Genomic DNA, 22,933 nt, shown 5'->3' on the forward strand with positions numbered 1-22,933 from the left:
CTGTTCTGACACAAGCACATCTCCAGCTCACTCCAACCCACCTGTCTCACCCCAGGCCACCTGTCTCACCCCATGGCACCTGTCTAACCCCAGGTCACCTGTCTCACCCCAGGCCACCTGTCTCACCCCATGGCACCTGTCTAACCCCAGGTCACCTGTCTCACCCCAGGCCACCTGTCTCACCCCATGGCACCTGTCTAACCCCAGGTCACCTGTCTCACCCCAGGCCACCTGTCTCACCCCATGGCACCTGTCTAACCCCAGGTCACCTGTCTCACCCCAGGCCACCTGTCTCACCCCATGGCACCTGTCTAACCCCAGGTCACCTGTCTCACCCCAGGCCACCTGTCTCACCCCATGGCACCTGTCTAACCCCAGGTCACCTGTCTCACCCCAGGCCACCTGTCTCACCCCATGGCACCTGTCTAACCCCATGGCACCTGTCTCACCCCAGGCCTGGGACAGGGGTGAGACAGCCTGCATGCACCCTAATGATTTGAACAACTTAGTAAATGATTGACGGTGGTGTCAACAGGCAATAATTGGGGAAAACAACTAAGAAACAGGTTCCCAATGTTGTCTGGAGGGTTTTCATCCGATAATTTGATTAGTGGAAGAAAACTCCAGCAGGTCTTCACAAGAAAACCACAACAACAGATGACCACGTCGCTCCTCTCATGAACTCACTGGGTGATGACACTCTCCGGAGCCAAGGATGACTCACAGACAGAGAGATCTGGAACAATGCTTAAGAGGTTTACTAATATGCCAGTTTTCTTTCAAACAAAGGAAGTGTCTGCGAAGTCTTTGAAGTTAAACTTCAGACCACCTAAATAGCTTGATAGTTTAATAAAAGGAAGAATAATTACAAAATGACTTCTAATTCAATATAATGTAAGCTATTCTATATTCAATTTTTTGATATTTTGCATAAAAAGCTAAGACTTAAATACTCTTAATGTCCCCCTCTTGAAGTATTACTTTAAGAATTAGTCAATAGTACTGTTAATGTTGTTGTTGTCCAGAAGCTGTTAGCATTGACAGTCTTGATAACGTCAGATGCACTGTTAACATAAGCAAGAAGAATGACTCATACGGAATGAGAAATATCTACCTCCCTGTCTGATCACACACACAGACAAACACACACAGACAGACACACACACACACAGACAGACATATACATACACAAACACCCAGAGCTAACACACGCCTAAACGCACACACTGATAAACCGGGAGAGGAGGAGGAAACAAAACTAGACAACGAAGAAACCCTTCGAAGGTGGTTCAAGTTATCCCTGAGATACAGTTACACAGTCCACAGATTGATCCATTGATTGGTGGGCTGAGTGGATGCAGTCCGCAGAGCTCTCTGCTTGTTAGCGGTGTACTCTGCATCAGTGAAAGACCTCGACAAGCCATCCAGGAATCTAACTGGTACAATGTCTCCCTAGACAACTGGCAGGTTTCTATGGAGACAGCATGTGTTATTCTGTGTCACCTGGACAGTGACAGAACGCATCAACAAGGTCTGTTCATCAAGGAGGACGGCAGAATCTACGCACTGAAGTACGCATCGCTGGCTGGCTCATTCATTAAAAACGTACAAAACGGTGCACTTGCAGACAGCAGTTAGGATTCTGTCTTGGTTCCAACTGTCTAAAATAAAGACAGGTCGATGATTATGCAGTAAATGATTCAGTATTCGTTTGAAGACGTTTCCACAGACTTTTGGCCATGTAGAGCATATTAACGTAACTCCATGGAGTTGATGATCTTGCCTGTTAGAACAATGTAATTAAGATACACGCTCACGTATGTCATCTGTGGTCACACGAATAACACCCGAATAAGTGGAAATTCATGCATTCAGCATTCTGTCATTTATGACTATTGTGGGTGGCGTAATTTGGTAGAAATATGGTTGATGTCTGCAGAGCGTGTGTTTAGATACAGAAATCAGCCGAAGTAACAGATGCACAGAGGCTGTGATTACTCTTCAGTGCTTGGGTAGCAAATGACGCCTCAAAGGACAAGTGATTGGACTCAAACAGATCAAAATCGATCCATCTAAAAAAAGCTGCATGAACTACGCAAAATGAGTGCAATCTCAACCTAGTGGTCAGCTTATTACTGGACAGTAATCGAAAGAATCGTTCATCAAGAGCCTTAGAATCCTGAAGGTTATTATCGAGTTGTTATGAATGTCCAACTTGACAGTAGGATTCATCAAACGCCTCCAATAAAAAAAGGTCAAATATAAAAAGATGTGAATGCAGAGAGCAGCTAGTCATCATCTTTATCACCATCAGTGACAGAGTCTGTCTGTATGGCCCACAGCACACTTCTCCTCGCCTGCAATCTGTTTGTACAGACACTACCTCTGGGCGACCTAGGTTTGGAGAGAAATGTTTGACTACTATTACTGTAAGATGAAGGTATTGAAGAGGTTTCCTTTGGGTCAATTTTGACCTTCTGTCTGTATTCCAGCGAGCGGTCATGTCGACAGGAAGTCAAAAAAAAAAGAGGGAAGAATGGAAGGAGGTAAATGTGAGGTGAGCTGTTGGCCTTGGTGCCCTGCACCTTTATGGGAGTGTGTCTCTCTCTACCTGAGTAAACACAGGTGTGTATTTGTGTTTGTGTGTGTGTGTGTGTGTGTGTGTGTGTGTGTGGAGGTCTGGGTAAGGGAGAGGCAGTCAGAAGGAGGGGCAGAGCCAGACAAACAAAGAGAGAGACAGGAAGAGAATGAAAGAGAGAGAAAGAGAAGACAAAAAAGCATGAAAAAAAGAGAGCAAATGAGAGAAATGACTGAGGGAAAGACAGCGAGAGGCATGGTGGTGGTTTATATTTTTCACAACTGTACCGTCGTGTTCTTGGAAGTATGTGTTACGTGTCAGTCCCTGATCCCAGAGAGCATATGCTCAGATTCTGAGTCAGAGGGCCTTGGGTAGGCAGCAGAGATGTGGCACAAGGCCAGCTGGACTGGACAGATCGGACCTAGCACAGCCAAGACCCATCAAACACATCATATAATTCATGCTTAATCCTGAGTGTAAAGATTAATCTGCACAAAACCCTTTTAGGGTGACTTCTTCTCGAAAAATTCCTACTGCTTTAATTACCAACCCTCCTGACTTTAGAGTGGTGTCGTCTGTTGTAAACAGTGATGTTTGTGTCAGAAGTGCAAGTTAGTAGATGAATCAAGTTGACAGAAACCGACTGACAGCCCCAGTCAAACAACACTCAGTCCACTGCACCGCATATCATATCAATGCTGGGAGTCAGATGGCTGAGCGGTGAGGGAGTCGGGCTAGTAATCAGAAGGTTGCTGGATCGATTCCCCCCCGCCAAAATGACGTTGTGTCCTTGGGCAAGGCACTTCACCCTACTTGCCTCGAAGGGAATGTCCCTGTACTTACTGTAAAACGCTCTGGATAAGAGCGTCTGCTTAATGACTAAATGTAAAAATGTATCACATGTTTCAGTCAGAGAAATGTAGGCAATTGGTATCACGGGGGCATACATCTGTACTGTAGGTTTAATAAACATGGTATCATTTTCATATCAGATTACATTGAAACTCCAACCAGACAGTTATTTAAGCATTGTCTTCTATATAAGACACCATCTCTACACCTCCCCCGCAAAGTAACGACTTGCCTTCAGAAAGATGCTGTTCAGTTGCCATCATCATGATCATTTTACTTCAGTTTCGCTCCCTGGTGGCTGCCATCCTTTATAGCACAGACAATGGAGGTTCTCTCTCTGTCTGTCTCTGTGTGAGTGTGTCGTGTGTGCCTTGTGTGAGTGTGTGTGTGTGTGGTTTAAGAGGAGAGTCTCAAGAGACAGTGTCTTGGTTGTCACTATGCGCCCCACAGCAGTTTAAATATCTCTCCTCAGCTCCATTAACACTAGACACAGAGGGCTTCCAGAGCACAGCCATGACAGGTCAGCTTCCAGGGAAGATCTGGGCCTGTCTGATAGGGAGCCTCGTATTCACTTACTAGAAGGTTAAAGTCAACAAACGGACCTACAGAACCAGCTCTCGTTTTCAGGACGTTTTCAGGAGTTTTCCGTATTGGGAGTTTTTCCAATAAATCTTTGAGTAAGGTCCGTCTGCTATTATTCAATAAAAAATCTTATTTTATGATGTTTTTTATTTGTTTTTTATATACCCCGAAGAAAACATCTTTACAAACGAAAGGTTTTATATTTAGGAAAGAAAAACTGCTTTGTGGGCTAGACTAAGCAGACCACGTTCGGCAAAAGTTTGTACCCACAAAAGGTAGTCTACATAGATTGAGTTAAATATGCATTAAAGAGGGTGATGGGAAAAGCGAAACATCACTTGAATTAAATGTTCCTGTTTACAATTAGCCTACTACAGAATTATCGCAGCCAGAGCAAATGAGTCTTCTATTTACTATTTTTTGTGGAAAAGCGGAAAGCCATTTTGTCCTGGTCAGAGGTTTAGTCAAGTCATAACCAAACTGTTTGTTTTTCCGATTCGATTATTGTTCAGCTGAAAACACCCACCTCTTTCTTGACGGTGCGCAGCAATCTCTGACGCGTCTCGACTTCTAAAACATGACGAAAGATAACATTGTGATAAGTCATTATTAGACAAAGGTTGGTGAAAAAAGGTATTCACAGGGGCAACTGTGATTGAATTAGATGTAGTATATTGTATCTTCCGCTCTCTTACCTGCCATTGCTGTTGCCATGGAATCGGTCGCCAGTGTGCGGCACCTCGCGACTGTTCCCATCAGCTGAATGTTGCTATATTGAGGCGCGAGGAACCCAGCTCTTCTATGCACGCCTCTTAAAGCCATAGTGAGCTTGGAGCGACTGTGGCGAAACAATCTACATGCGGGCTACTTTATCACACAAGGTTGGACGAGGTCAGGTACACACAGTCATGCAATAACATTAAGCAATTTAATTTCCATTTCTATTCACAGAATCTACGCACGCCTACGCGATTAATTTTAATGATAATGGATGGGGGCAAAAACTTGAATTAGCTTTCTTTACCTTCAGTTTCATGTCATGTCAAGTGATCAGTGAAAGAGCTGGTGTACATACGGAATCCACGAGGCAACCAGGAATCAGTGATCCATGATTCTGTGCATTGAGGAAGCGTGTATTGTTATATATATTTTATTCATTGGGATACAATAATACCTTTTTTGGACGATTGATATCGCAAGTGTTAGACGCGAAGGCTCCACGAGCTGCAGCCCAGGCCAACAAGAACACCCCGCTCTCGAGCCCTGGGTAATCTTGGTTCCATATACAAAAGCTTTCTCTCAAGATGGGTTGCCAAGCAACCTGCATAGACACATCAGCTGGGTTTAATTGAGCAGATTCACTAAACTCGAGCTACGTCTGGTATCCTGGTTATCCTGGTCATTTAGGTGGATGCTACATGGGAAATTAGGCTATGTATTCATGTTTGGCTTGAAATGTTTAAATGCTTATCTACACAGTAAGCCTATGATGTTAGCCCGGTCTATGAGGAGCCGTTTAGGAAATAATTCAGGCTGTCCTTACACAAACACATATGAAACACATACACATTCACATGTGAAATGTTCACACACGCATTCATACCTACTGAAAACTTACATAGGCTAGGCCTACATACACACATCCGCACGGCACACCTGCAACGTCGTATATGTCGGAAACCTCCTAGATTCAGCTTCGCAAACTTGTGCCACTACGCCACCTTCTGGAGGCTAGGCTACTCGAATTTCATTGAGGTGGAGAGTGGTGAAACCACTGGTGAGATTCAAACAGCATCTAGCCTACTAAATAAGTCAAATAGCGTAGATACTACATTTATACAAAGGAAACCATTGTACCGACATAGTTCAAATAAAATAAATGGTTTGTCTGAAATTAAAACGTTTTAATTGTAAAGCTCTCTAACAGGGGCGGTTCTACACGGGGGCCTACCCCAGTGCCCCTGTAAACATGTCTCTGGCCCACCCTGTGGCCCCCCTGAGCTGACTATATATATATTTTGTTTTAAACGCTGTTGTCATCTTCTAGTAGGCTAATCATGAAACGAGGAAGGGACATTGCAGCCTTTTTTGCCCCAGTAAATAAACAAGTAAGAAAAACATCTCAAGATATTGAGAGAGCTGAGGAGCTGGAAGAGGGACAGCCAGAGCCGTTTGTATGATTTTAATGTAAAGCAAAATTAGTATTGAATGTTTAAATATCATTTGTTTCCGTTTTTTATGTGCCCCTCTAATTAAACACTTGCCCCCCCTTGGCCCCCCCTTGGCCCCCCCTTGGCCCCCCCCCTTGGCCCCCCCTTGCCCCCCCCCCCCTTGGCCCCCCCAGTAAAATTTGTCTAGAACCACCACTGCTCTCTAAAGCAGGTCTATGGTCTTGCTTAGGCTGATGTGTAGAAGACGATAAGAGAACAGCAAATAGATCATTTTTGTCAATTATAAAAGTAAGATTAAAAACGCTCTGTCTAGGCTAGTGCGCCATATAGGTAGGCTAGCCTACATTACAAATATCTGATGATGTCAGTTGTGTTTCCTGGGATCCGTCAATGATGTTTGGAGCCTCTATCCCCATCAGGTGGTGCTAGTGTCCGTATTTATTTATTTGTATCAGGCGCCAAAATCAGTTTTTCTGTTGAACACGATAGGCTACGTTATTTAAATAAATGTACATTTTTAGTCCAAATTATAACCTTTGATAAAACTCAATTTAAGGTAGTATATAGGAGGATAAGGGCAGGGAGAAGACATGCCGAGTTTGGTTCTGATGTGATCCAGCTCATTGGAGGGAGATCGGCCCGGGTACTGGGCCTGGGGGTCGCACCTGTCAGGTAAACGAGCCGAGAAAGGTAACGCAGGTAATGCAAACTGACAGAAAAGGAAGAAATAACAATCATCCTGGCTGGACGAGCCTCCCATCCCCCACCCCCACCTCCCCTTCCGTCCTCCATCATATCTCTCTAAGGAGGCACCTAGAGAGGTTCAACTTCTCTGAAACTCGTCTTATCTCCATTTCCATGATGTCAAGTTACGGAAGACACTTCAGACACACGACGTTCACCAAATCCGTTTTGAAGCGGATCGAAAACGCTCAATTGAGTTTTTTTTTTTTTGATCTGCTGAAGTGGACATTTGAGAAGAGCATACATGAGTCAAAGATTGTATTAACCTTTTCGCCAGTGGGTCATTTACTCTGTGCCGTTCCATTTAGGGACTTATATAGAATCACAAGGACACAAAGAATGTGACCTGGTTACCTGAGACACAAATGTAATCAGATACAAAGTGCAGTCAAAGTAACTGTGAACCGGTGCCACCTGACAAGCTCTCTGTAAATCACCTCTTACTGCATCTAAACAATAACGACAGCTTCTGTCCATCACAGTATATACTGTAGATATAATGAGAAATCTGATGACCAGAGTGCTGTGATATTAAACGTTGATAAATCACTTTCCTTTCCTCTTGCTCAAAATGTCTTTATTCTGGGAGCCCTTCCTTCCGAAGATGAATCACATATTATCATGTTGTTGGATAATGTAGTGGTGCTGCTTAATGCCATGCCAGGACTTACGCTTGAGTACACATCCTAACTGCTTCTCTCGCCAATTAACGGCAGACCCATTCTTTGTCACGCCAGCGTGAAACTCAAGCCAGAACGGAGCGCAACATTCGGCACTCCACGGCGCACGACCCTCAGCATCGCACCCAACTGCCAACGTGTCCAATTAATAGGCTGACCCTTAAAAAAGATCCAGGCTATCTCAGGGGCCTCCACCACCTAAATCCCTTGTAAGGCCAGGCTGACCACGGAGCCAGGAGATGCCTGGAAATCCCCACTCGGGGTGACAATAACCAGATGTGAGCGGGGCTCTGAATCACAACGGCCTGGATGAGAATGTCACGGACGTCAGAGGCACTAACACTTAAGAGGGCGACGAGGAAAACCACCAAGGGAAGTGAGGAGGAGAGGTGAGAGGGAGAGGTGAGAGGGAGAGGCTCAAGAGGACGTGAAAAAGGGGGAGAGAGAAAGGACATGGACCACACCGGTAACAACAAAGACAAGATCAGCGGCAGCAACAAACACAACAAACACACAGTGAGAATAAACAGAATTCTCCAACGCCTCCCTCAAATCTCCTTCCCGGTTCTTCATGCTCGTGTCCATGTGTGATCAGAGTCGACATTCTCTAATGGGCACCAGGGCATGTGGAAGCAGGCCCTGTCAGTCCGATGTGCTTTTACCCCTGTGTGCCAATGCAGATTGACAGGGTTGTATGGAGATGGCCAGTGTCATATAGCGAAGGGTCTGTTGTTTTCTGTGCTGGCCCCCTGAGGGCCCCGAGCCCTTGGCTGAGCAGGCTTTTCCCCCTGACTGGTTGTTTCCCCTCCTCCTGTCACAGCTGCTGGTAGTGGGGCTGCAGTCGGCATTCTGATGATATCAAGTCAAAGGAGCTTTCAAAAGGTCGTCACAGCATAATGTGAACAATCACACTTCCAGAAGGCTTGTCCTTATGTTATTAGATCGGTTTCCTGCAGGCACAAAGCGCCGGTGACAAGAGATCGCGTGTGTTTGTATGAACTTGGAGTAGTGTGTGGTTTAGACATATTGTTGAGATTCAAGGCAGCGTCTCTAAGAATGACAATCTGCCATTAAATCATCAGCCTCTTTGATTTTTATTCTCATAGCTGTGAGGTGGCTGCACTGAGTGAGGAGGACTCTTTACATTTATATTTATGCATTTAGCAGACGCTTTTATCCAAAGCGACTTCCAAGAGAGAGCTTTACAAAAGAGCATAGGTCACTGATCATAACAACGAGGTAGTCCCAAACATTGCCAGCAGCCAAAACATGAAGCATATATTGTAAAAAAACTAATCAAGTGCCAAAGGGAAGACCCATAAGAGCATGCAGTTATACAAGTTACAAATTAAAACAACATGAACCCCAAAAAGTGCATCTATTGCCTAGATGCTAGGCCAGAAAGCGACTGCCATTTGGCTTTTAAGTGACAAGTTCACAGCAGTGCTGGATGCCTCTCGTCTTGTCTCATTATCATATCCATTTTCCAAACTAACCTTGTTTGGTGCACTCTCCACTCTCTGACCCGCATGATTACTGCAGTTCGTAAATGTGGTCGGACTCTTTTCAATGGGTCAGTGCTAAAAGCGGTGGATTCAATTACAAAGTCTTTTTTATCAGGTTTTCTTAACGAGTCTAGTTATGCCACAGAGCTTTTGTTCTGTATAGTTTCTAGACCAAACAGCATTACCGCAAACTCCGGAAGCAAAGACGCTTCCAGAAATTACTCTGGTAAGGTTTCCAATACAATTTTTGTAGATATAGTCTAGGTTTTATCCTCACTTAACACACACCTTTTAGGATAATTTGAAACTAAATGATTAGAAGCTTGAGCTATGTGTTGTTGAATTAATAGGCTACTAATTAGGCTTCTCTGTAGCCTACTTCGAATTTGTAGCCTATGTAATATAGGCCTTGATGGTCAAATTACAGATTCAATTATTATTTAACGTTTATTTGGTCAAATCTGGTACACATAGTTGTGCCTGTTCTTTGAATGGGAAAAATAATAATAAATAATGATTTTGGCAACAACAACAAAAATATATATATATTGAGCTATTTCAATAAAAGATGTTCCTGACCTTTGATCCACAGTTTCATCCGTAGGCCTACTGACCTGAATTCTGTCAGTAGTGCTACTAAAGCTGGAGGTTTTGAACCCACTGATACGCACTCCATTAAGCCACCGCTTCCAGTGGGTCCTACTCCTCCCACTTCGACCTGTCATCACCCTCTTCACCACAATCTTCTCTCCCTCTGAGCTTTGCCAGTTTTTTTCAAAGTTTCTTCTACCGACGGCGGACTGACTTTAGATAGTCCGCCAACCATGCCCTGCCAAGACTCAACGGCCCCGGTGATGGGTAACTCGTGCGCCCAGGGCCCCTCGAATGCCAGCTATAACACCAACAACGCGCCGGTGCCAGTCATCACTCAAACGGACTCCAGGGACAAATGGAGCAAAAAGATGGATTTCCTCTTATCTGTCATTGGATTCGCAGTAGACTTGGGAAACGTTTGGAGATTTCCATATATTTGTTATCAAAACGGAGGAGGTAAGAGTTTTAGACGCAGTTGGCTATTTAAGAGGAAGGCTAATTGTGTTAATTTATTCTGGACGATTTTATATAGGCTAATGTTTAAATTACATTCGTTATGCGTTATTGGTAAATTGTTTTCAAATATATAATATAAAACGATAGGCCTACTGTAAAAACGATGTCTCTATTCGTGTTGATTTTAATTAAACTGTGTAGATTCAACAAATGTTTTATGGTTAAGACCACAGGGAGCTGTCCACGGTGTTTAATTGTAGGCTACTTTTCCCTGCGCGAGAGCCTAAGACTCAGAACTTAAAATGTCATGTCCGTTTCTTTCGTCAAAATGAGTGGAAACCGTATTTCAAAGTAGCATAGTATTTGAGACAATTCAGTGTAGGCATATCATCTGACCATGAAATTGAATAAATTAACTATGTTATAATCAGATGGAACTGTAAGCCAAGGTTGTATGTTGAATAACAAAAAGTATAAAATCTCTCAAACGGAATCTTCTGTGTCGTTATCGAAATTGTGTAGCTTTTGCGATAAGTTCACTGCATTACTGTAATCACTTGTTGCACAGGCCTACACTTTAATACTCATTAATCTGACACAGTTTATCCCCAAAAAACTTTAACTCGCTTCCAATTATTCACAACGTCTTTTGAAATAATTCATCTTATACACATAGCCTACTGACATCTTGTCAATCAAAAACTCAATGATGTAAACTAAAGCCTCAAGCATCTAGAAATAGGGCAACGTTTCAGCATCAGTATAACGCCATCCACCAAATGGTTGACCGTTGCTGTGCCTGCACTTTTTAATGTATGCAACCTTTTACGCCTTGTTACCGTTATTATAAAGCAGATGTGGTCTACCTTCATGACCTCCAACACTTCCTCTGGTGTGTAGGTGCTTTTCTCATCCCTTATATCCTGATGGCCATCTTTGGAGGGGTGCCACTATTTTACATGGAGCTGGCGATGGGTCAGTTCCACAGGACAGGAGCTATATCCATATGGAAGCACATCTGTCCCATTTTCAAAGGTACTCTGCTCACCACCAGGTTACAGGTTACACCCTGGGCTATGCCCTGCATGGTCCACTTGTTACACATACACAGACATCAGTACACTCCCAGAAAGAATAAGTTATGAGGATCTCTCTCTCACACTAGTTAAAACATAGAACTTTAAACACTCATATTGACTTCTGGTTAAAAAAAAATATATTTATTTAGGAAATGGTTCTTGCTAGAATTGTGTACCTTAAAGTTTTCATAAAGTTCACCCACTTCTTTCCTGAAGTATAAAGGAAAACACTGACAAAGTAACAAACCCATCGCTTGACAGCTCAAACGTGAATAGCTAGACGCCTGATGTTGGCCTCCCACAGTAAGCATGTCTTCCTGTGTCCAGGCATCGGGTTTGCCATCTGCATCATCGCTCTCTACGTGTCCTTCTACTACAACACCATCATCGCCTGGGCTCTGTTCTATTTCTACTCCTCCTTCGCCAGCACGCTACCCTGGACCAACTGCGACAACGTGTGGAACACGGAGAACTGCACCAACTACTTCGGGAAAGACAACGTCACCTGGAACAACTACTCCAGGTCTCCAGCGGAAGAGTTTTACACGTAAGTGCATGTAAGTGGCAGGGAAGGAGGACCATGGGATTGATTTAAGCGAGGCCTTACAAAGATTGTGATCGGGTTTCAGGGTCCCTTCTCCCCTCCCTCCCCCCTTCCCAGCTTACAGTCATCGTGTGTTTGCTTGTGGTTGTAATGTTTCACCATCTCAGGAGGAACGTTCTAGAGATCCACAAGTCTCCGGGGCTCCACAACGTGGGGAGCGTCCGTTGGCAGCTGATGCTCTGCCTCTTCCTGATCTTCACCATCGTGTACTTCAGCCTGTGGAAAGGAGTGAAGACGTCAGGCAAGGTACGGGGAAGCCAGCCGGAGTCACACGCTGCATGGCTGACCAACTCACAAGGACATGACATCATGTTCCCTGAGATCTCACAGCCTTTTCAATGACCTCCACCCCCCTCCCCTCCTCTCCTCTCCTCCCCCACCCCCCTCCCCTCCTCTCCTTCCCTCCCCCCTCCCCCACCCCCACCAACCTCCCCTCCTCCCCTCCTCCCCTCCCCCACACCCCTCCCCCACACCCCTCCCCTCCCCCCTCCTCCCCCGCCCACCCACCTCCCCTCCTCCCCTCCTCTCACCCCTCCTCCCCCATCCCCCTCCCCTCCTCCCCCAGGTGGTGTGGGTGACGGCCACCCTGCCCTACGTAGTCCTCTTCATCCTGCTGATCCGGGGAGCCACGCTGCCGGGCGCCTGGAGAGGGGTGGTGTTCTACCTCAAGCCCAAGTGGGAGAAGCTTCTGGAGACAAGCGTGAGTCCGTCCGTCCCCCACACACACACACACACAGGATCATTCTTCCCCTGATGGGAGGTGTCTTGAGGCGGCCTCAGATGGATGTGCTCAGTGTCGTACCTCAGATGGATGAGCTCAGTGCGTACTTCAGATGGATGAGCTCAGTGCGTACCTCAGATGGGATGTGCTCAGTGTCTACCTCAGATGGATGTGCTCAGTGTCTACCTCAGATGGATGTGCTCAGTGCGTACCTCAGATGGATGTGCTCAGTGTCTACCTCAGATGGATGTGCTCAGTGTCTACCTCAGATGGATGTGCTCAGTGCGTACCTCAGATGGATGAGCTCAGTGCGTACTTCAGATGGATGAGCTCAGTGCGTACTTCAGATGGATGAGCTCAGTGCGTACCTCAGATGGATGTGCTCAGTGCGTACCTCAGATGGATGTGCTCAGTCTACCTCAGTGCTCGTACCTCAGATGGATGTGTCTACCTCAGCTCAGTGCGTACCTCAGATGGATGTGCTCAGTGCGTACCTCAGATGGATGTGTCAGTCTACCTCAGATGGATGTGCTCAGTGCGTACCTCAGATGGATGTGCTCAGTGCGTACCTCGGGGCTCTCCTCTCTGCAGGGCTGAGTGTGAGGACAGGCTTTGCTTCAAGGGAATATGGATGAGATGAGATGCATAAATAAGCCACAGAACAGGATAATGCGCCGCATAATTGGTTTCATTTTTTTTTCTTTTTTTTCATTAACAAAGCCCCCTTCGTTCTCTCACTCTTGCACTCATGCACACTCTCTCTCCCTCTCTCTCCCTCTCTCTCTCTCTCTCCCTCCCTCTCTCTCTCTCCCTCGAAAGCATGTCCCCCTCTTCAGATCTCTCTAGGTAAAGCTGTTTGGAAAATGGGTTCCAATAAGGCTCTCAGTGCCTTTTTCAGCCTGGCAACTATTAAGGCAGAACGGACAAAATGGAAATGAAAGAACTACATGTTTTCTCTCAACAACCTTTTATTATTGCGTATAGTGCGTATAGTGCACTTGTGAAGGATACACTTTAGGTAATTATGTTAAAAGCAAAATGATTGAACATTTACACCAATTTGATATATCTACTCAGGGTAGCCTTATTTAGGATGCTTTATTCCAAAGCAGCATATAGTAGGAATTTGAACCAGTAACCTCTTGATCTACAGTCAAACACTAACCACTGAACTATACCTGTCCCCGATTTACCATTGTTAATCTTGTACTCAGCTCCTTCATAAAGCTCTCAACCCCCCACGGAATATTGTTAGGGTCTATAACAGTGGTCTTCTGTCCACTGTCTTGTCCAGGGCCCAATGCCCTGCATACGGTATTTAAGATGTTTCTCTGCTCCAACACACCTGATTCAGATGAATGGCTCCTTCGTAAGGCTTCTGCAGAGCTTGAAAACAACCCATTCATTGCGAATGTGAAAAGTGGTGCTTGTGAGGTCAGTTGTTCCCTGTGTGTCCTGCAGGTGTGGGTGGATGCTGCAGCTCAGATATTCTTCTCTCTGGGACCAGGGTTTGGAGTCTTACTGGCGCTCTCCAGCTACAACCCCTTCACCAACAACTGCTACCGGTAAGAACACGTCTCTGGGGTCAATCCCAGGGTCACGGCGAGGTCACGGCGGGGTCACGGTTCAGATGGGAGGACGGGGGCATGTTAGGATGCTTGTGATCTCAGTTTGAACTCTCTCTGGGTCGAGGCCTTGCCGATGTGCACGCCTACAATCTCTTAAGCCAGCCTTTCTCAACCCTTTTGCCTCGTCCTCTCCCTTGAGCCTAGCAGCTAAATCAGCTGGATTAGCTGTGTACGCGTCGAGTGAATGGTTGAGACAGATGCCCTTCAAAAAAATATAATAAGAATTCTCTTTCAGACAATGTGATTAGAACAGGGAGTGGTTGATGGGGGAGATGAAACGGCGACGAGTTATCCTGAAGAAGAAATCGAATTGTGAAACCCCTTGTAATAATGCAGTGGAGTGTGCGTGGGTTACACGATTAGCGCGGCACAGTGGAACGTGAGGAAGTGGAGCCTGTCTGAGATGTCTATGAATCACACAGCGACACTGAACCCAGACCCACTGCTGGGGAAGGGCAGGGTTGTGTTTTTAGGAGGTCGGCGGCGGGTCTTTCTAGAAGGGTAGAACTGTACCACAAGAGAGTAAGGGAACCACGGTTGGTTGGGGGGTAAATATTCCAGTCCAGATCTTATGTTGTATCACGTGTAGTGGCTGTTCTGTTTCATAATTATTGTCACTAACCCAGCAAGAGAAGAGTTTTTTCTATTTCTTTCAAATATTTTTAGGCCAGCTTGTGTGAAAGGGAGAAATTAGATGATAGATGTATATAAAATGCATAGAATACATGCTGACATAGATGCTAACAGATTGTTGATTCCTGATTGTTCCTCAAACTCCTCAAACTCTTTGCACCAATCCCCAACTGTGGACAGCGATGCCATCGTGACCAGTCTGGTGAACTGCCTGACAAGCTTCGTGTCTGGGTTCGTGATCTTCACAGTGCTCGGCTACATGGCTGAGATGAGGAAGGTGGAGGTGGAGGATGTGGCAAGGGACAAAGGTGGGTCTCTGAACCCTGTTTAGTTGTAAATTAACAAAATTCCAACGTACTGTTCTTATTGAACATGTTACTTTGACCCCCGAAACACTGTTAGAACTTCTGGATCCGAACTTACCCGAACTTCTGCACTTCTGATCTCTGTCTCCTTCCAGGTCCCAGCTTACTGTTCATCACGTACCCAGAAGCCATCGCCAACATGATGGGCTCTACGTTCTTCGCCATCATCTTCTTTGTGATGATGATCACCCTCGGGCTGGACAGCACGGTACGAAGAAACCCTTGGTGGTATCTATTTTGGTGATTTTTGTTGACGTAAAATCTTCTCTTGCTTGGTAGTGTAGCAGTTCTTGAGCTCATGTCTCCGTGAATGTTTTCTCTCAGTTTGGAGGTCTGGAGGCCATCATCACGGCCGTGTTGGATGAATACCCTGGGTACCTCTCCCACAGGCGGGAGCTGTTCGTCCTCGTCCTGGTGATCGTCTGTTTCCTAGGCTCCCTCAGCACCCTCACCAACGTAGGTCGCCACGCCCGCCGCTAAGCATTCATAAAAATAATCGTTGTGTTGATGTGTGTTCACGGGTTGAGTCACATTTTGTCCCTCGGTGATCGGCAGGGCGGGGCATACGTGGTCAAGCTTCTGGAGGAGTTTGGCGTGGGCTCCTCCATCATAGCTGTTGTTTTCCTCGAAGTTATCGCCGTGTCATGGTTCTACGGTGAGCGGTGGTTGGATTGCACCACACCTGGGGCCTGTTCCGTAAAGCGTGTTCACAGAATAAGCCAGGCCGAATAAACTCGTTTTATGGAACAACAATAAACATCCCTGTTTTAAAAATGTATTTTTGACTACTGGAATATCTTGTGGTAAATGTGAGTGTTTGTCTTCACATCAGGGATCCAGAGGTTCAGTAACGACATCCAAGCCATGCTAGGATATGCTCCCGGACTGTTCTGGAAGGTCTGCTGGGTAGCCATCAGTCCAGCCTTTCTTGCGGTAAGGAGAACACAGAGGAGAACCGTGTGGACGTCTGTTTTTAATTCCTTCTCAAGACCTGTTTTTATTATTTGGTTTTTAACACAGTTACCTTTCATTGTCTTGGTTTGTTTCTTAAACTTTTTCGTGGGTGTTATGTTGAGCCTACAGCAGTTTGGGCAGCGGTTGTTGTTTTTAAATGTGCTTTATAAATCAACTTGACTTGACACTGTCATGAACAGGAACATGGTGCAACACAGGGAACTATGGAAACAGGTTTTGTACGGACCAGGGACAATATCACACAATAGCAGGCTCTGTGCCTCTTTTAAGTTCAGTCTTACATTCATATCTTTCTCTCCTGGCCAAGCATCATCTTCATCCTAAAAATGTCAATTCCATTACTAAATATAAACGTCACATAATCTAATATCCCTGAATGTCTACTGTACATCTCCAGTATATTCAATTGGCCTTTCCCCATCTCCTCCAGGTGACATTTTCACACTTCTCATCTTCCTTTTATGAGAAAGGTGCAGCTCTCGTCTTCCCCGATGGGTCGTAGTTATTAAAGAAAAAAAAGAGAGTAAATACAGTTAGGTATTGAAATAGCTTTTACCTTGTCAAAAGGGCCATCCACGAATGCAGCTTTTCTCCCTCTGTCGAGTGGAAAGATTGAAAAATTCAGAATATAAGTTGAGTTGGCTTGACATGGGTGTCACAGTGTGGTAGTAGGTGGTAGGGGCCCCAGTGGGGGTCAAAAATGGAACTGAAGTTATTATTTATTTATATGAAGTATTACTTATTTTCGACGGTGAGCGAGTGTTCTGTTTCCTCTCAGTATATCATAGTGAGCTCCCTATTGAAGACTCCTCCCCTGACGCTGTTCGACTACAAGTACCCCGACTGGAGCATCTCAGTAGGGTACGTGATCGGAGCCTCCTCCTTCATGTGGATCCCCATCTACATGGTCTACAAGCTGGTGTGGACACCCGGATCCCTCAAACAGGTCAGACCAACAGACACATTTACATTAACATTTATTCATTTAGCAGATGCTCTTATCCAGAGCGACTTACAGTGAGTAAAGGGAGATTCCCCCCGAGGCAAGTAGGGTGAAGTGCCTTGCCCAAGGACATATTGTCATTTGGCACGGCCTGGAATCGAACCGGCAACCTTCTGATTAATAGCCCGATTCCCTAACTGCTCAGCCATCTGACCCCTTAAAGCGATCGATGAGATAACTTCACACGGAAGGGTGTAGGCTAAACGGGCAGACAACAATGTTCCCCAGGCAGCGAGCGAGTTAGCGACACCTGTATCAGGTAACTGCTGTGTCGACGTGAACGTGCTAAACTTCCTTGTTGTTCCCTGTAGCGCCTTGCGGTGTGCCTGCGACCGGAGAGGACTGTTCCAGACATCCACACAGACAACCTCAACATGACGCCCATCCCGTAGACACAGCCCCCGCCGCCACCGGCCAGGCGCGTGATGTCACTTCCTGTTCCCGAAGAGGACCACGCTCTGACAACACAGGCCAACACACCCTGGGGACGTAGCACATGCTAAGCAGTCAGCTTGACGGGTACAACACACACCAATTAGTATTAAGAGGAAATATGACCAATGCGTCCCCAATTCCAAATGTAATAGTCTTTAAGGTAAGCTGTATTATCTCTAGGTTGGTTTGGTGTTCGTCGTCAGTCATGTCGGGCGATGTGTACAGATGACTTCAATGTTCACACCGGTGACTGAAGACTGAACCTCCAGCAGCCTGTACTGTTCCAAGATTCTAGAGACACTTTGCAATCCAATTGCTCCTTTCCTGAAACCAGATAAACCAGCTGAAGTATTTACATGACAATATACTTGATTACCATGCCAAGGAATTACTGTAGGTGTTCTATCATTCAACAACGAAAATGTTCATACGTGATTCTAGATGTTGTACACCTGACAAACCACAGCCAGAGCTGTTTCTTTCAATTTTATTCATAAATATAGGGAAAGGGAAAAGTTTGATCAGTGCAGTTATAGCCAATATCAATGTGATTTGTTACGTGTGAAAAGTAAAACAAATGTGATATATTAATGGTTCATATCTTTCTATTTCAACTCATTTTTATTTATTTTGTATTTTTAAAGTGTGACGATTACCTCAAAATAGCAGTGTTAATATAAGACTTAAAACACTGCTAAGGAGAAATCAGTGTGAGAGAATACTGGATACGATCTCTCGGTATTCCTTGTTCTTTATGCTTTATTTACATCAGGTATGAGTATCTCTGTAGGAAGATTAATCCAAGATGAAACAAACCCACTACATGAAGTGTTATGTTGCATATTCCCAAGTGTTTGTTGTTGAGCCAAACAACTTCCAGTGTTTTTTTTCGCCTTAAATATGCCTATATATTCTAGATATGTAAAAGAAATGTATAATCTGTATTGATTTTGTGCCTCTCCAGACAAACATAAAACGGTTTCGTTTTTTTTTCTTTATAAATGAAGACTGTTTTTTTGTGCAGATAAAATACCTAGGCCCATATCATAGCCAGCCAGAGATTTGACATATTTTCATGTATTTACTATTTAGAATTGTCTATAAGAAATGTAATGAGAAGTTTATTTCTAAATATATTTTGAATGTCTTGTGATTCTTTTCCACCTGATTCCATCTTTGATTCATTTGATCCTGTAGTACTGTTTGGATGCGTCAGAACTGTTCACCACCTGTGCAGTCCTGAGCAGGAAACAGGAACGCTATAAAGACATACAACATTATCCTATCTGTTATCTAAGATGCTTAATCAACAAATCCAAGTCTAGATTTCAAGACAAAAGCCACATCACATTGTATTTTTCATTGGTTAATGATGTTCCTGAAACATGTTGATTGACTGAAATATCGACACAATAAACATAAGGGGAAGAAACGTTTGCAGGCTGGATTTTTGTCACCGTCCTCTCATGTCATTGTTGAGACGCTCCTGATGTAGTTCACCTCAATGAGAGATTTTAATTAACAGGCTGATTTGCAACATCCAGAATCCATCAACATACAAGGGAATAGAAGAGTCCAGCTTCAAATGCTTTTAATGAAATGTTTTATTAAACAGAACGGCAGGCCCCCCTCCCAGGCCACAGCTACTGACTAATATCCACGCAGACCTCGACGGCAAGGCTTGATTGTGTTAAGGGGCACTGGTATGAGAACGGGAGAATATAAATGGGTACATAATTCCTCATTTGGGTATTTCCACCGAGGTGGGAGGAAGGTTGATCAAAGCCCTTTTGTGTGAGCTCCCCGCAGCAAAGCCGTCGCCACACACGGACTAAAGGAGACACATGAAAGGGAGGAAACGGCTCAATATGAGGTTCTTTTCACCGTCAGTCGAGAACGACGTGGCAAACTTTATGGTGTGTGGCAAAAACAAATACGGAATGACTGCAGATCCGAGATTCCAACTTTAACGTTGGTTTAACATCTTGAACTCTGATGTGGACTGTCCCTGTACTTACTGTAAGTCGCTCTGGATAAGAGCGTCTGCTAAATGACTAAATGTAATTGTTGCAGCCATCCAGGCCTTGCCGTGTAGACTACAACACAGAATAATTTTAAAGAAATATCCTAGTCTAACACCGAACCATTCAGGCCAGCAACAGCAGAGGACTGCACACAGAACAGCTAGCTACACAGTAACACTGTACATCAATATTATTATATCGCCTACTGTACAGATTCCTTTTCACAGTGATCTAGGGACCCAGGAAGTTTGCAATTTCATTTCCAACCAGAGACACTCTCCAGAGCCCGTTTCTGCTTGGCGGCTCATTAAGAGTAGAGAAGTGTTTGTAATGGTGCATGTGCTTTCAACAGATGGTAATAAGGAAAGGCCACGGAACAGTCATGCACAGTAATGATGTAAGAATCTAACCCCAAGGATCTTGACCTTTATATATACACACCTCATTCCTCTTTGACATTTAGGAAGATTATGTGATGAGAGAAGCCAACACTTGCATTATCAACAGTTTGAAAATTGATTTCGTGTTTATTTGTTTTATTTGATAAATTGTATAAGATTTTGTTGCCTACCTGTAGGCTATTCATTGTTGGCAGGTACCTAAAAAGCGATTTAGCTTATTGTGTGCACAGACCCTGACCGCATACGGACATACGGCAACTAAAATGTCAAAACACAAAAGCGTGACTTGTTTTCGATCAAAACAGCTAATAAAAACATCCACAATTACATTTTAATCAGTCCGTCAACAACGTACCCTGGCGACTTTAGGACCCAGGAACTCCATCTTGGAACGGTCCGCCTTGAAATCCATCATCATCGTCACAGCCCTCCCTGCTTGAAATAATTCCGAAATCATGCTTAACAGACGACACATTGTTAATTGGTATGTTCTATTAGTTGGTGCATGTGTAAACGGGCAAGTGCTTGACACAAAACTGAACGAAAGAGCATATGTGATCCTCCTGAAACAGAATGTAGGTAAGGTTTTACACGGATCGGTAGCCAATAGGCTAACCCAGGCCCTCGTTGATTTACGGCAAGGAGCGCACCTGATAATTCTACTGATGTTGTCCTTGTTCATCAATATCTAAATGTCTTTAGACTGTAAACTATATAGGCTATCTGAAGTGGGTAGCCTACATTGTATTAGGATATCAAAGAAGTCAAGAGTGAGACAGCGTAAATGGCTAATTTGCTCATTAATGTTTCTTGCAGTTCTACTCGTGAGTGTCTTCTCCGTCCTGTTGGTGGTCATCATCCTGATGGCGGTATGTGTTTACAAGCCATTGAATCGACGATGAGAAACAGCTGAGTTTGGTCTCAATCAAGAGGACTTCAGTCCTGGGGACTTAAGTTGCCTCGTTCTTCCACTAAGGTCTCGCAACTGGTCAGGGAGATCCACGCATAAACGAAACACCCGAAAGACATGAAATGCCTTCAAGTCTTGACCCTTTTAAATGGCAGTTCTGACGGTTATTTTCTTGTAGATGAAAGCTTGTCTATCAGCGATTATATACAATTTTACAATACAATCAGTTTAGTTCAAGTAACCAATACTGTAGTTTAAAATGTTCTTCATTGTTTTATGTTTTTTGTATTTGTGATATTATTTATTTTTTAAATGCATCATAGATTTATTGAATTATTGTTTACCTTGATAAAACATTGATGATGTGATTGATTAAAACCCAACATGGTAATATTTTCTCTTTCTGTGTTATAACCGTTTTAAGTTCAGGTTTAACAACTGGAAGTTAGTAACAGATGTTATTCTTTTGAAGATAACACCTTAGTCCAAGAAAATTACTATTATAATACATAATATGAATGATTTTAGTTGCCTTTTTACAGATTTAGTAGTTATGGCAACCCATCTCTAGGCGTTTGCTACCTCATTTCACCCCTTGTTGTCCTATTTGGTCACCTTACAAGCAGAGAGCTTCGCATTAGCACTTTCGAAGCGACCGCTAGTGCATAAAGCTCGTGCTCGTTCTCACATTGATTAGGAAGAAAAAACCGGAACCGGTTCTTCTAATCCACAACCATGGAAACAAAGTGCTTTACTGGAACAGCTCTTCTACTGAGGTAGTGTCTGGAAACGGAAAGACATCCAGACTCACCTGTCGACGAATAAGCGTACTAATCACTGACTCACAGTACATTGCCCTTTTCAGCCACCTTGTAATTGTCAAGTCATTACTTGAATATCTTAGAAAGATGACATTGGTTCGTAGATGTATGGCGTAGACTGCTACTTAACTCAGCAGTCTTCTAATCACAACATTTGGAAACTTGATTCTATTTTTTTGTGCCATCACACTTTGATCCAAAACATACAACCAGCTGTTAAATTCTGGTTGTAAAGATAATCTGAGGCAGTGGTCTTTTACCCTAGTCCTCAGGGCCCACTGTCCTGCTTGTTTGAGATGTTTCTCTGCTGGTTCAAACATAAGGGAACTTGATAACGATCTATTCATTTGAATCAGGTGTGTTGGAGCAGGGACAATGGGCACTGAATCCCACTGATCCAAGGCACACACTGGGGAATTTACAATATACAGATCAGGACAAATATTCCCCTATACACCATCTAATGTACCAGTCTTGTACAGTGTAATATAATTTGCACAAAAAAACTCATGCAATTACTGGAAAGACAAAAGAAGATATCTTATCAAGAAAAATCATCATTACTGCCATGAAGTGATATTGGATAACAGAATTTCCCTTTCTATTTTTAGGATTGATTCCCACATGCACACCATGTTGCCAGTGTTTACTCTGACATTCACATAAAATCCAATTGGATTACTGTAAACAGTTCAGATGCTGTGATTGGTGTACCCAGTACAGATGTCATGATTGGAGGCGGTTTCTATATTTAACAAACACAACATCCAATCATACATAATGTTTGTTCCTCAAACCTCAACAGAACTACAGCTTCCCTGCCTTACAATTAGAACATGTTCTATGAGACAGTAGTCATATTTATCAGTTCTGGTTTTTATAAACGATAAAATGTGTAGAATCTCCTTTTGGTAATGTCTGTGTGAGTACTGCAACCATACATATAAACAAGCTGTAGTTTTCTCAAAATTTAAAGTAATAAACCATTTTTTAAATAAAGTGCGTTTATTTAAGAAAGATGTAGAGACCAACATCACAATTGACAGATGTTTTTTGAATTCTTGAGCATGTTAAAAAATAAGCTTTTTCTGCTAGCAAAGGAAGCAGTACAAATACTTCCCCAAATGTACCCTTAGTCACCATAGTTACAGTAGACTGTTCAACAGTTTGGC

At 44.0% G+C, this 22,933-nt stretch overlaps 2 protein-coding genes and 1 long non-coding RNA gene across 3 annotated transcripts in view; 2 read left to right on the forward strand and 1 right to left on the reverse strand.

The window, feature by feature from the left end:
- The window catches only part of LOC124464768 (small G protein signaling modulator 1-like), a 19,076-nt gene extending 14,287 nt beyond the window's left edge, over positions 1-4,789 (reverse strand). The window contains exons 1-2 of the mRNA XM_047016601.1: positions 4,708-4,789; positions 4,539-4,582 (exon numbers count right to left, since the gene is read on the reverse strand). Coding sequence (XP_046872557.1) covers positions 4,539-4,582; positions 4,708-4,768 — 105 coding nt within the window. The 5' untranslated portion in view covers positions 4,769-4,789. The remainder of the gene's footprint in view (positions 1-4,538; positions 4,583-4,707) is intronic.
- Positions 4,790-9,936: 5,147 nt separating this feature from the next.
- On the forward strand, positions 9,937-17,562 carry slc6a4b (solute carrier family 6 member 4b). Its single transcript, XM_047016602.1, has 13 exons — positions 9,937-10,162; positions 11,063-11,197; positions 11,569-11,788; positions 11,953-12,091; positions 12,411-12,545; positions 14,028-14,131; positions 15,008-15,135; positions 15,288-15,400; positions 15,517-15,648; positions 15,748-15,847; positions 16,025-16,125; positions 16,946-17,113; positions 17,482-17,562. Exons 1-13 carry the CDS (start codon positions 9,937-9,939, stop codon positions 17,560-17,562), a joined length of 1,782 nt encoding a protein of 593 aa, XP_046872558.1.
- Positions 17,563-20,413: 2,851 nt separating this feature from the next.
- On the forward strand, positions 20,414-21,333 carry LOC124464889. The gene is made up of 2 exons (XR_006955771.1): positions 20,414-20,609; positions 20,847-21,333. It is a non-coding gene; the product is annotated as an uncharacterized LOC124464889 (long non-coding RNA).
- Positions 21,334-22,933: the final 1,600 nt, after the last annotated feature.

This window comes from Hypomesus transpacificus, unplaced genomic scaffold (assembly GCF_021917145.1).
Source record: "Hypomesus transpacificus isolate Combined female unplaced genomic scaffold, fHypTra1 scaffold_42, whole genome shotgun sequence".
Classification (NCBI taxonomy): domain Eukaryota; kingdom Metazoa; phylum Chordata; class Actinopteri; order Osmeriformes; family Osmeridae; genus Hypomesus; species Hypomesus transpacificus.